Source organism: Lithobates pipiens, unplaced genomic scaffold, assembly GCF_037356315.1.
Source record: "Lithobates pipiens isolate NorthernLeopardFrog02 unplaced genomic scaffold, aLitPip1_a1.2 Scaffold_23, whole genome shotgun sequence".
NCBI classification, from domain to species: domain Eukaryota; kingdom Metazoa; phylum Chordata; class Amphibia; order Anura; family Ranidae; genus Lithobates; species Lithobates pipiens.
Window position 1 is genome coordinate 302,074,447 of NW_027507785.1, and position 14,305 is coordinate 302,088,751.

General features: G+C 45.7%; 1 protein-coding gene across 1 annotated transcript in view; it reads right to left on the reverse strand.

Moving 5' to 3' along the window:
• Positions 1-4,230, reverse strand: part of ST6GALNAC5 (ST6 N-acetylgalactosaminide alpha-2,6-sialyltransferase 5) — a 265,034-nt gene extending 260,804 nt beyond the window's left edge. Inside the window, exons 1-2 of the mRNA XM_077450427.1 lie at positions 3,903-4,230; positions 1,127-1,327 (exon numbers count right to left, since the gene is read on the reverse strand). Coding sequence (XP_077306553.1) covers positions 1,127-1,327; positions 3,903-3,917 — 216 coding nt within the window. The 5' untranslated portion in view covers positions 3,918-4,230. The remainder of the gene's footprint in view (positions 1-1,126; positions 1,328-3,902) is intronic.
• Between the last annotated feature and the right edge of the window lie 10,075 nt (positions 4,231-14,305).

The following is a 14,305-nucleotide window of genomic DNA, read 5'->3' on the forward strand; positions in this document are numbered from 1 at the left end:
GCGCTTCTGGAAGAATGGTCAAACATTTCCTTAGACACACTCCTAAACCTTGTGGGCAGCCTTCCCAGAAGAGTTGAAGCTGTTATAGCTGCAAAGGTTAGGCCAACTCAATATTGAACCCTACTACGGACTAAGACTGCAATGCCATTAAAGTTTCATGTGCGTGTAAAGGCAGACGTCCCAATACTTTTGGTGATATAGTGTATCTTTTTTTACAGCACTTTTTTTTTTATTCATACATAAAATAGATACAATCTTCACATTTATATAAAAAAAAAAAAAAACAACAATTTACCATATTGCTTTACTCAGCCACCCATTACAATAATTTTTTTCTTTGCTGCATCCAGAATTCAGTCCTGTACAAAGCACTAATCCAATTTCCTTTTTTCTGCCTGCAAACTGTTGCACGCAGACGTCGATAATTCAAGAAAGTAGAGCGATGTTACAATACGCACAACCTCCGCTTTTATGCCGAATCAAATATTACCTCTGATGTTTCAAGAAAAAAAAAAAAAAAAGTAGCGAAAGTCGACATTTGCATTTCTTCCCATAATTCCCCTGGCCTTGCTACAAAAAGCTGTCAAACTCAGACACAAGTGTGGGTGGTCCCCGAGGGTCAGCGGAGAGGGAGGTGGATTGGGAGGGGGGGGGGGGATCAAATAATTGCAGGCAGCATAATGTGACATTGCCTGGGAAGAACCCTTGCTTTTTTTTTCATCTGTCTGGGAGATTAGGCTGCTCCGGTGATGCTGAGATTTAATGCAGTATTTGCCTCCCAGTTAAAAGGCCAATGGCTTTCGTAAACAGCGTATCCTGATGCATCCCCCCCCCCCCCCCAGTGCAGACACATCAGGGCTGGTCCGGTGACATGTGTTAGTTGTGATAAGCGGAGGGTATTACCAGCTAGAACCTGCAGCTGATCTCTCAGCATGTGTACAAGTTTTCTCAGCACGTCAAAAAATAATAAAAAATGAAATCGATGTTGTTATACAGACAATGCATCGCCCCCCTTCCCCCCATCCGCTCAAAAGTGCCAGTGAGGACCATTAATCACCACGAGAGCCGTACATAAGATGCCATCTGGCAGACCGCCAGTCGAGGATAACTCTATCTCCCAGCCTACCTTGTGGTCCAAGACGCTGATGTAGCCCTCTAGGATGGGTATGGGGGGGTCCTCCTTGGCGCTGGTCTTGCCCTCACTCCGGACTGTTGCTACAGATGGAGGCTGTGAGCTTTGTACCTTCATGGTCCTCATATTGCTGTACATGATCACCAGACTGGTACACATGGTGCTAAGAGCGAGCAACACTGCCAACCCATGGCGCTGTAGACAGAGAGGGGGGACACAGTCACCATCCATCAAAGAGCCGGTAGCAAACTACCTTTACCCAAAGCCTATATACATTATATCATGCAGTGTACAATGTTGTTTCTGTGCCTTAAATTTCATTAACGCCCAGCGTGCGTTTGTTTGAGATCCATCATTCCCCAACCCCCCCCCCCCCCTTCTCTCTGCTGTTTATAGACAAACATTTTAAGTCCATTGTGTCTGGGAAATCCATTCATGGCCAAATATTTGTAAGCTAATTAATCGATTGCCAGTATCTGGAAGAGTTTCAACCGATTCGGGCATTGCTTGCGAAAATTGGCCAAGAAGGGGTTAAATGCAGAGCCAAAATAGGGACTTCCGAGTATCGGAAAGGATTCTCCGTCACACGCAGAGGTCTTAGTGGGCGGCTAAAAGGAGATCTCCATGGTCGCCCGCGGCAGTTCCTTTTTTGCCGTAGAAAAGGTGGTTGCCTCTGAGCCACATCAGGCGATTTGGGAAATAGGATTGTGGCGGGTTGGCAATTGAAGACCTCCTGCCGCTCTTAGCAATGCAGACTATATGAATAATGGTTAATACTCAATGGCAGAACTCATAACTCCAAAGGAACCGACACTCAAAAATAATTGGGGAACACAACAAAGAAAAAGATTGGTTTGGTAAAAATTAGGGTCAATGTTCCACCAGGAATGATTATTTTGATTGCTTACCCGATTAGGACAATGGTTTATAAAAGATTTAAAAAAAAAATCCCCAAAACAATATTATTGAACTATTGTGATAACCTGTGCATGCATTAGAGATCTTCCTCGATATGCCCACCTGAACCCCTATAGGCTCCAAATGGTGGTACACACGGGGACTTTTAGTTCCACAATAGCTGGAGAGCTTTGATTGTGGATGATAATATTCCAACACAAGATAATTATGATAGACAACCTAGAACAAATTCTTCTTCCTTAAAGATTAATTAGACAATGGCAATTAAGGGTTATGCTGCCCTGGCCCCAGGTGACCTCGGGTTGGCTGTCCACCTGTCACAAAGCCCCTGCCGACTCCTAAGTCATCACTAGTCATAGGTTATACAGCTGCCATTTGGATAGGATTCTCAGAGCTGCCATAGACAGGCAGATTTATAATGACTAGGAATGATGCTAGTGGTCATGTTCCCTTGCTGGAATTGTCTGCTATTCCTCTGCAACTTGCCCAGAGTACAGACGTCGTTGAGTGAAAAAGTTTGCTTGAGTTATCCAATATATTGGAAAATCATCTCCTTTGAGAATGGCTATCAGTTATTGTTAACCCCTGGATAGCAAGCCATTCAGTTGCATTCATCAACATGCGTGACCATCTTTAGATTTGGCAAATGTTAGTTCCCCCGGGAAGTCCCATAATCATGTCAACATCTGGTCATGAAGCCTGACAATATTGCAGCACACTGAAAGTGATATTCTTATACAAAAATATCCTTTTATTTGTTTTCATGCATGTATACATACACTGGATCTTCCAATCAGAGGCAGGAAAAACATTTCAGAACCATTATCTAAACATTAATTCCCACCAGAAGCCTCCATAACTTTTTAAAGAACCTTCTGTTCATGTATTATCACATATGATTGGTCATCATTGCTTCATTCACAAAGATAACACAGCAGGCTATGGACCCCTATTTTTGACAAAAGTCCAATGAGATTTAAAAATGACGATCACATGGCTAAAATAAAGATCCTTATCCTTGTGTTGAAGCTTTGTGAATTGAGCAGTTTGGCAAACGGCAACAAACGTGTAAAAGAAAATGTATAGACCAACTTTTCTGTAGACGCCAACAGTTCGAAAACCACCAAACACCATCGTATATATATACCTCTACCTTTTGCAACAAACGTCTGCGTTGAAAATCTATGCATCATGTAATTATTATCAAATGTCTATATATGCATGGTGCCATAAAAATTTCCAAATGGGATGGATGAGTTTATAGGTCAATCAAACACGTGCTTTAATCATTCTGCTCTTCATCATCATCATCATCTTCATCCCCTTATCGTTTTGCTCCATCTTTTCAGGTGCAAGTCAACTATGATATAACTGTTACGATTTAGCTCGTTAACCCACGACTCCGTGGCACTACAACGCTCAGCATGCACAGGACGCTACAACATCTAATTCCACTGGCCATGAAGGTCTTCAACAACAGCTGGGCATGCCTAGCTACAGGCACCCACACCCCTGGCAATGGGTTGGACAAATTAATATAAAATTTGCTAGCCAGCTAGAAAATTTAGGAAATTTTAGGTTACAGGTGCCTTTTTTCCGACAACACAAAAAAAAAAGTTATTTCCCAGCTGTCATTTTTCTTTTTTGTTTTGCTACCTAGCTCCAGAGATCTAGCCAGCTACAAAGTCAGGGGTCCCCCAAACGCACCCCAAGCGCCTACTCTAAATTTTGCAAAGTTTGACAATAAGGATGCTAATCTGCGATCGGCATGATCGGTGAACTCGCCTCCCTTTCCCGCCGACCCCCTCACCCCTGAGCAGGCTTATACCGTTAATTGCAATAATTGACTTACCAGCAGTGTCTTCATCTTGTGCTGTTCAGCAAGGGAAGATCAGACGTCCTCATCAGCTAGGTAGCCCGGCTCTCTCCTATCTGCCTCCGCTGCTTCCATTGTAGACAAGCTCTGACATCTCCTTTAAGAGAAAAAGGATGGCAGTTGAGTGGGAAGGCAGGGCAGGGAGAGGCAGCACAGGGGGGGTGGTGGAGGGGAGGCAGGGCAGGCAGGGCAGCCTCTTCAGCTTGAGCTGCTGTTGCTGAGATTACAGACAGATTTAAACTGGACCCTCTTGCTCTGTGTCTGATTCTACACAACTGCTGCCAGCTCTGCGTCCGCTGGGTCCTAATGCCGCTCCTTTCACTGATGCAGAACACAAAAGCATCGCTGACGGCTGGTCCAGGGGAAGCTTTTTGTTTTAAAGGGACACAACACTGCTGAATTGAAAACTGCTTTATGGAATAGAGGTTGTAAATGTCCCACCCAAAAAATATGGACTCTTGACATCTTAGCCATTTATGATGCTCCTAACAGTTCTTAGGGGACTAAAACAATCACCCCCGAAGCTCAGCCTTATTTTACTCTTGTGTATAGAGCTGACTCTGTATTGGCAGAAAAAAAAGATTAGGGGTCACGTCACGCTTGCGTTAGCTTAGCATATCCATGTTAACATGTATGTTTTCATGCATTGAGGCACGCTAAGTTAAAATGCACCATTCATTTTAATGGGCTGCCAACCCATTTCAGTGCATTAAACATTTTTTTCAATGTTGCGCACCACAGAGCACAGATGGTTCACTTGTGTTTTGCCAAGACGCATGGGGGGTTATTTACGAAAGGCAAATCCACTTTGCACTACAAGTGCACTTGGAAGTGCAGTTGCTGTAAATCCGAGAGGGACATGCAAGGAAAATAAAAAACAGCATTTTAGCTTGCACGTGATTGGATGATAAAATCAGCAGAGCTTCCCCTCATTTCAGATCTACCCCTCAGATTTACAACGATTGCACTTCCAAGTGCACTTGCAGGGTAAAATGGATTTGCCTTTCGTAAAAAACCCCCATGATGCGCTGACTATATGCTTTGAAGTGCTATGCTAAATGAAAGGCACCACCCTAGGTTCATACTACTGTCTGTAGGGACACACGTGCAAAATTATAAACTGTCCTGACATGCACAGAAACGCGTTGCACTATAGCAGACGCACGGCACTACCATCAATCGTTAATGGCACTCCCACACGTCTGCTAACGTGCGTGATTTCGCACACACCAAACCGCATGATGCTGCACCACTGGGCAATCCGGTGCAATGTGTTTTTAGAAAAAGGTTCTGGGTCTGGTTTTCTGCGTTTCTCATACATTGAGTTGCCCTACATGCGATTGTGAGAGAACATGCAGAAAACTTGTGTACTCAGTCTCGCCTGTATGATGGGAACCTAGCCTTATGCCACGTACGCACAACCGATTTTCCTGTTGGAATAAACTCCGAAAGTTTTTCCAACGGAGTTCCACTGAAACTGTCTTGCGTAGACACGATCACACCAAAGTCCGATCGTTAAGAACGCGGTGACGTACAACACGTACGACGGGACTAGAAAAAGTTCAATAGCCAGTAGCCAATAGCCAATAGCTTCAGAGCATGCGCCGTTTTTGGTCCGTCGGAACAGCATACGAACGAGCGGTTTTCCCGATAGGATTTGGTTCCTTCGGAAATATTTAAAACATGTTCTATTTCTAGGTCCGTCAGAATTTTCGTAAAAAAAAGTCAGATGAGGCATACACGTGATCGGAATATACGATGCAAAGCTTCCGTCTGACTTTTTCTGTCGGATATTCGGCTCGTGTGTACGTGGGATTAAAGTGTTTGTTAACCCAAAAAAATAAATATACAGATCCTGGTCCCTTAAAGTAGATTACACAGCACAGTGCCTGAGCTGTGTAATCTGCCCCTCTCTAAACTGTAAAAAAAAACCTCCCTGAACCTGGCACTTCCTGTATCACCTCTCTATACTGACCACAAAAATCAGGGCTGCTCAGTCCCGACCACCGTGGTCAGAGTACATCCCTGCATCATACGCTGCTGTCCCTTCTGCTCTCCCCTCTTCCCCCTCATCCCTTCCTTCCTGCTTGTCATCTCCCTCTCTGTGTCGGAGCTGTAAAGCGGCCACAAGTCATTTGACCGGCCTGAACACAATTTAAATTCTGTATTTAGAACACTTATTTTTGAAAACTACTTACATAGTGTGCTATGCCAGCCTCTAGTAGAGGGGCCGGCATAGTCTTATATAAATAGGTAACAAACCCTCTAACCACTTGCCGACCGCTGCATGCTGATTTAGGTCAGCACAATGGCAGTGGTGGGCAAATGGGCGTACCTGTATGTCCCCTTTAATTGGCTGGGCTAGTGGGTGCGTGCTCGCCCTTGCCACATACAGAGTGACCGTGCCCGCGGGTCCCGCGGACTTGATGTCTGGCGATCATGTCACAGAGCTGCAGAACGGGGAGATGCCTATGAAAGCAGGGCATTTCTCGTTCTGCCTAGTGACACGACAGAGATCACTGCTCCCTGTCACCGGAAGCATTGATCACTGTCATGTCAGTGGTGGCCCATCCCCCCCACAGTTAGAATCACTCCCTAGGACACATTTAACGCCCCCTAGTGTTTAACCCCTTCCCTACCAGTGTCATTTACACAGTAATCAGTGCATTTTTATAGCACTGATCGCTGTATAAATGGCAATGGTCCCAAAATAATGTCCAAAGTGTCCAATGCGTCTGCCATAATGTCTCAGCCATGATAAAAATCGCAGATCACTGCCATTACTAATAAAAAAATAATAATAATAAAAATTTCGTAAATCTATCCCCTATTTTGTAGCACTAAAAATAAAAGCCGCAGAGGTGATCAAATACCACCAAAGGAAAGCTCTATTTGTGTGAAAAAAGGACGTAAATTTTGTTTTGGTGAAACGTCGCACGACTGTGCAATCAATTGTCAGTTAAAGTGACGCAGTGCTGAATCGCAAAAAGTGCTGTGGTCAGGAAGGGGGTAAAATCTTCCGGGGCTGAAGCGGTTAAAGTGTTACTAAACCCACAATAGTAAAATCAGTCTGTATATGCAGTAAAGCATGCATGTTATACTAACCTAAAGGGTTAATTATCTGCATTGTGTAAAAAGGCTGTTTGATCCTGTCTTCTCTAATCCTCCCATTCTTCCACTGGCTCCAGAACATATCCCAATAAGACAGAGCCTTTGGAGTCAGGCTGCACATGCTCAGGTTAGTGTGTATTGCTAGAGAGTTTTTTCTTTTTTTCTTGGGAGAGTGCATGTGATCAGCACAGGACCAATCAGCACTGTCCAGACAGAGGGTCAGGGGTCCTGGATCCTGATAGGACCCCTTACAAGCTTTACCAGCAACTGATAGAAGTCACAGGACTGCTATATGCTTATGGTTGCCCCCTCATCCCTAAACCCAAACACATATTAATTACAAAGGTTCTATGGCTGATTAAGGTGATAATTAAACCCAGTTGGCGCTTTATCTGCATTTAATTAGCCTCAGAACCTGTGTAAGTCAAAGGTGTTTGGGTTTTAAGGGATGAGGAGGCAACTCTATATATACTGCTGATGAGAAAAGGTATTTAGCCATTTATATTTACTAAAACTAGTGCATTTCCATGTTCTGTGTACTATGGGAGACCAGATATAGTGAATGCAGGGTCCTGGGTTTACACTCTAAAGAACTATACTCACTCCAACAACCTTTTTTTTTTATTATTATTAAAGTGGATGTAAACCCAATTCATGAACTTTGACCTAGGCCTATATATCTGTAGTGTTTACTTATCGCTCTCCAAAGCTTTAAGTCCCGTGTTTTTCTGCTGCTTTGTTCTTCTGTTTTCAGCATAACTTCTGACAAGTTCTCCGACATGGAGATAAAAGCAGACTGACGTTTGTGTCGGGGTGGGGGGCTACAAATAGATTAGCAGAGAGCTGGTCTATTCACAGCACAGCTCTGCAATTTTCTTTATTCCTCTGCCTATGTGGGGGGAAGGGGGAAGCCTTTCCTCCAATCCGCTGTCACACAGTGTATGCCAAGACTCCCCTTCCATTGCTGAGAGAGGAGGTAAAAATATGAACACAATGTTCACTTTCTAAAGAATATAGCAAGCTGAAGACAGCAGATATACATGTAAAATTTATGTAGGGAGATTTGTTTTGTTTGAAGATGTTCACTTCACAGGGTATATGTGAGGGGTTTTATCCACTTTAATTCTCTCTTCTTACACAAATGCTAAAATGTTTTATTCTTTTTTTTTTTTTTGTGTGTGTTTGGCAAAGCAGCACTTCTGGGTTTCTGGCCGTCTGTGGGCCCAGCTGTCTCTATTGATATAGACATCACTTCCGGGAGTTGCGATGCGTGTTACGGGTCTTCCTCCTCCCCTCCATATAGGGTGGGTGGACCGCCCTATAATATGCATCAACGTCACGCTCCATGCGATGTAGCTGCTGTGCAACTCCCATGGCACCACCACTCTCCACCGCCTTTTACATCTAGCGGCCTGGTGGAGGAATGATTTTGGCGCCGTATTTGGGCACATTTGACTTTTATGCCAAATTGTCCTACAACAGAATGTGCAAGTGTAAAGGGGACTTCTTATGCCGTGTGCACACGGGCAGACTTTTCGACAGCAAAGGTCCGACGGAACAAATCCATCAGACAATTCAATCGTGGGCTTCATCGGACCTTTGCTGTCGAATAGTCAGATGGACTTTAGATTTAGAACAGGTTTCAAATCTTTCTGACGGACTCGAGTCCGGTCAAAAAAATCAGTTCGTCTGCACGGATGAAAACCGACACTAGGGCAGCTATTGGCTACTGGATATGAACTTCCTTATTCTAGTGAATTCCATCGGACTTTGGTGTGATTGTGTGTAGACAAGTCCGATTCGATGGAAGTCCGTTGAAAGTCCGTCGAAAAGTCAGTTGGAATTCAGTCTGTCGAAAAGTCTGGTCGTGTGTACACAGCATTATACTGCATGGGAATTAATGCAGAACTTCAGTGGTGAGATGATTGGAGCTTTGTGGCATGGTGCATTATCCTGCTGGAAGGAGCCCTCGGAAGATGAGGACACTGTAGTCATAAAGGGATGGACATGGTCAGCTACAATACTCAGGTAGGCCGTGGGGTTTAAACAATGCTCAATTGGAACTAAGGGGCCCAAAGTGTGCCAAGAAAATGTTTCCCCCCACCATTACACCACCTCCTGCCTGAACCATTGATACAAGGCGGGATGGATCCATGCTTTCATGTTGTTTATGCGAAATTCTGACCCGACCATCTGAATGTCGCAGCTGAAATCGAGACTCATCAGACCAGGCAACGTTTTTCCAATCTTCTATTGTCCAATTTTGGTGATCCTGTGCGAATTGTAGCCTCAGTTTCCTGTTCTTAGCTGACAGGAGTGGCAACCGGTGTGGTATTCTGCTGCTGTAGCCCATCTGCTTCAAGATTCGATGTGTTGTGCATTCAGAGATGGTATTCTGCATAACTTGGATGTAACGAGTGGTTATTTGAGTTAATATTGCCTTTCTATCATCTCGAACCAGTCTGCTCATTCTCCTCTGACCTCTGACATCAGCAAGGTATTTTCCACCACACAACTGCCGCTCACTGGATATTTTCTCTTTTTTCGGACCATTTTCTGTAAACCCAAGAGATAGTTGTGTTGGAAAATCCCAGTAGATCAGCAGTTTTTGAAATACTCAGACCAGTCCGTCTGGCACCAACAACCATGCCAACAACTTTGAACAATTCACTTAGACCCCTTTCACACCAAGGACGTTTTGCAGGCGCTATAGCATTAGAAATAGTGCCTGCAATCCTCCCTAAAACAGCTGCACCATTGTCTGTAGTGTGAAAGCCCGAGGACTTTCACACTGCAGCAGTGCGCTGGCAGGACGTCAGAAAAAAGTCCTGCCAGCAGCTTCTATGGAGCGGTGAAGGAGCGGTGTGTTTACCGCTCCTTCATCGCTGCTCCCCATTGAAATCAATGGGGCAGCGCTGTAATACCACCGGCAAAATGCTGTTATTGCGGCGTATTGCTGGCGGTTTTAACCCTTTCTTGACTTGAATGCGCCGCAAATCCGACGGTAAAACACCGCTAAAAATAGTGGCGTTTTACCGCCGACGCTATGGGCGGCGTGGTGTGAAAGGGGTCTTAAATTCCCTTTCTTCCCCATTCTGATGCTCAGTTTGAACTTCAGCAAGCCGTCTTCGCCACGTCTAGATGCCTAAATGCATTGAGTTGCTACCATGTGATTGGCCAATTAGTAATTTGTGTTACCAAGCAATTGAACAGGTGTACCTTATAAAGTGGCTGGTGAGAGTATATCATATCTTGGGGTCCAACTTTAAAAATGACCCTGCCTAATACCTTGCTTGACAATATCAATGGCTGAGCCACTTAGAACAAGAAGGGAAATCAGCGACTGCTGTAGTGAGCGCGGTGCTTCAGCAAATGCATTGAGACTGGGAGAGAATGATGAAGATTGAGAATGAATAGTCCCCGCTGCACACAGTGATTGTGCAGTACTATGACTTGTATGGAGAGAAAGGGTCTACCAGCCGTTTACTCAAAGTAGGGCTTCTGATTAGGAAAAAAACGGTCGGCTTTAAGTAGACGAATCCCGGATCTCTTGCCTCCAATCAAGTCATATAAACCAGTATGCCCCTTGTGCTTGTGTGAAGTTTATGACACAGCAGAAGTTGCAATTATAGGTTTACAACACAGAAGGCTCGCTGGAATACTAACACACTGAAATTCCGGCTTTTACTATGTTATTTTAAAACAATACATAAGTGCCTAGACTGCAGAATGTCATTTACTGTTTTCCCATCATAAATGTATGAAAATTATGTTATAGGATTTAGGGGAATATATACTTCTCATCTGTTTCTCAAATGGATATACCGTATATACTCGAGTATAAGCCGAGATTTTCAGCCTCTTTTTTGAGGCTGAAAGTGCCCCCCTCGGCTTATACTCGAGTCATCGCTGTCTGCCCGCTCGATCAGCGTGTCGAGCAGACAGACAGCGGCCATTCTATAATTCAAAAGCCGCGCCTCCGGCTCCGCCTTCGCCTGTGATAGGCGGAACACTGAATTTCCCAGCAGCCTGTGTTCCGCCTATCACGGACATCGTCTCATCCTCGTACTACGGACGAGGATGATACGATGTCCGTGATAGGCGGAACACAGGCTGCTGGGAAATTCAGTGTTCCGCCTATCACAGGCGAAGGCGGAGGCGCGGCTTTTGAATTTTACAATGGCCGCCGAGGCGCCGACGAAGAGGGCACGGGACGGAGGCAAGGCAAGGCACGGCACGGGACGGGACGGGACGGGACGGAGGCAAGACAAGGCACGACACGGGACGGAGGCAAGGCACGGGACGGAGGCTCGGGACAAAGGCTCGGGACACAGGTAGGCTGGACACACACACACACACACACACACACACACACACACACACACACACACACGGATGGATGGAGACACACACACACACAAGGATGGATGGATACACACACACACAGGGATGGATGGATGGATGGAGACACACACACACAGGGATGGATGGATGGAGACACACACACACAGGGATGGATGGATGGATGGATGGAGACACACACACACAGGGATGGATGGATGGATGGACACACACACACACAGGGATGGATGGACGGACACACAGGGATGGACGGACACACAGGGATGGACGGACACACAGGGATGGACGGACACACACACAGGGATGGACAGGCATGTCTCACCCTCGGCTTATACACGAGTCAATAAGTTTGCCAGTTTTTTTGGGGGTAAATTGGGGGCCTCGGCTTATATTCGGGTCGGCCTATACTCGAGTATATACGGTAATTGGGTAATACATCAGAAAAATGGATATTAACCGCTTCAGCCCCCCTGGAAGATTTTACCCCCCTCCTGACCGGAGCACTTTTTGCGATTCGGCCCTGTGTCGCTTTAACTGATAATTGCGCAGACGTGCGACGTTGCATCTCATCTATCAGGATCCAGGACCCCCGACCCTCTGTCTGGACAGTGCTGATTGGCCCTGTGCTGATCTCATGTGCTCTCCCCAGAAAAAAAAAAAAACTCTCTAGCAATACACACCAACCTGAACATGTGCAGCCTGACTCCAAAGGCTCTACCTTATCGGGATATGTTCTGGAGCCAGTGGAAGAATGGGAGGATTAGAGAAGACGGGATCAAACAGCCTTTTTACACAATGCAGGGAATTAACTCCTTAGGTTCCACAGTGAGCATCACAAGCATGCTTTACTGCATATACAGACTGATTTTACTGTTGTAGGTTTAGTGATACTTTAACCGCTTCAGCCCCGGAAGATTTTACCCCCTTCCTGACCAGAGCACTTTTTTGGGATTCGGCACTGCGTCTCTTTAACTGACAACTGCATTGACATGCGACCTTACACCAAAACAAAATTGACGTTCTTTTTTCCCCACAAATAGATCTTTCTTTTGGTGGTATTTGATCACCTCTGCGGTTTTTATTTTTTGCGCTATTAACAAAAAAAGAGCATCAGTTTTGAAAAAAAAACAGTATTTTTTACTTTTTGCTATAATAAATATCCCCCAAAAATATATAACATAAACAATTTTTTTTCCTCAGTTTAGGCCGATATGTACCGTATATACTCGAGTATAAGCCGAGATTTTCAGCCTCTTTTTTGAGGCTGAAAGTGCCCCCCTCGGCTTATACTCGAGTCATCGCCGTCTGCCTGCCCGATCAGCGCATCGAGCAGACAGACAGCGGCCATTCTACTATTCAAAAGCCGCGCCTCCCTCTCTGTGATAGGCGGAACACTCAATTTCCCAGCAGTCAGTGTTCCGCCTATCACGGACATCCGCTCATTCTCATACTATGGACGAGGATGAGAGGATGTCCGTGATAGGCGGAACACTGACTGCTGGGAAATTGAGTGTTCCGCCTATCACAGAGAGGGAGGCGTGGCTTTTGAACAGAGGAATGGCCGCCGTCTGCCAGGAGGAGAGCGTGGCACACAGAGAGGCTGCAGATTGGCACAGGTAGGCAGGGATGGACGGACAGCACAGCACAGCGACGGACGGGACACAGGGTCACAGCGACGGACGGGACACAGCGATGGACGGGACACAGCGACGGACGGGACACAGCGACGGACGGGACACAGGGACGGACGGGACACAGGGATGGACACAGGGACACAGGGATGGACACAGGGACACAGGGATGGACACAGGGACACAGGGACGGATGGGACACAGGGACGGACGGGACACAGGGATGGACGGGACACAGGGATGTCTCACCCTCGGCTTATACACGAGTCAATAAGTTTCCCAGTTTTTTGGGGGTAAATTGGGGGCCTCGGCTTATACTCGGGTCGGCCTATACTCGAGTATATACGGTATTCTTCTACATATTTTTGGTAAAAAAAAATCGCAATAAATGTATATTGATTGGTTTGCGCAAAAGTTATAGCATCTACAAAATAGGGGATTGTTTTATGACATTTTTATTATTATTATATATTTTTTTATTAGTAATGGCAGTGATCTGCGATTTTTATTGTGACTGTGACATTATGGCGGGCACTTTTGACACTATCTTACACTTTTGACACTATTTTGGGACCATTGTCATTTATACAGCGATCAGTGCTATAAAGATGCACTGATTACTGGGTAAATGACACTGGCAGGGAAGGGGTTAAACACTAGGGGGCAATCAAGGGGTTAAGTGCGTACTAGGGAGTGATTCTAACTGTGGGGGGGGGGGGGGATGGGCTACAACTCCAATGACAGAGAGCAGTGATATCTGTTATGTCACTAGGCAGAATGGGGAAATGCCTTGTTTACGTAGGCATCTCACCATTCTGCAGCTCCGTGACATTATCACCGGGACACTGGCGGACATCTAGTCATGCTGCACGCGGCGGGCGCATGCGTGCGCGCTAGCCCCGCCACTTAAAGGGGATGTACAGGTATGCCCGTTTGCCCACTGCTGCCATTGTGCCGACGTATAGCAGTGTGCAGTGGTTGGCAAGTCGTTAATCAGTCCCAACGTTCTAAACTAGCGCACTAGTTTATATCTTACCAGGTCTGATTAATACCCATTTATATCATGTGTTACCCAATTATATCTATTTGAGAAATTCCCCCTCCTTCCACCGGGCTAACCCCCATGGCATAGGGCTGTTATTCCCCACCCCCGTATCAGTTAGTTATATAATATCCTTGGCAAATTAGGGTGTTACATGATACAGTATAGACAGGAGCAGTGGCTCCATCACTTCCGGGAGCTGCGATGCGTGCTACGGGTCTTCCTCCTCCCCT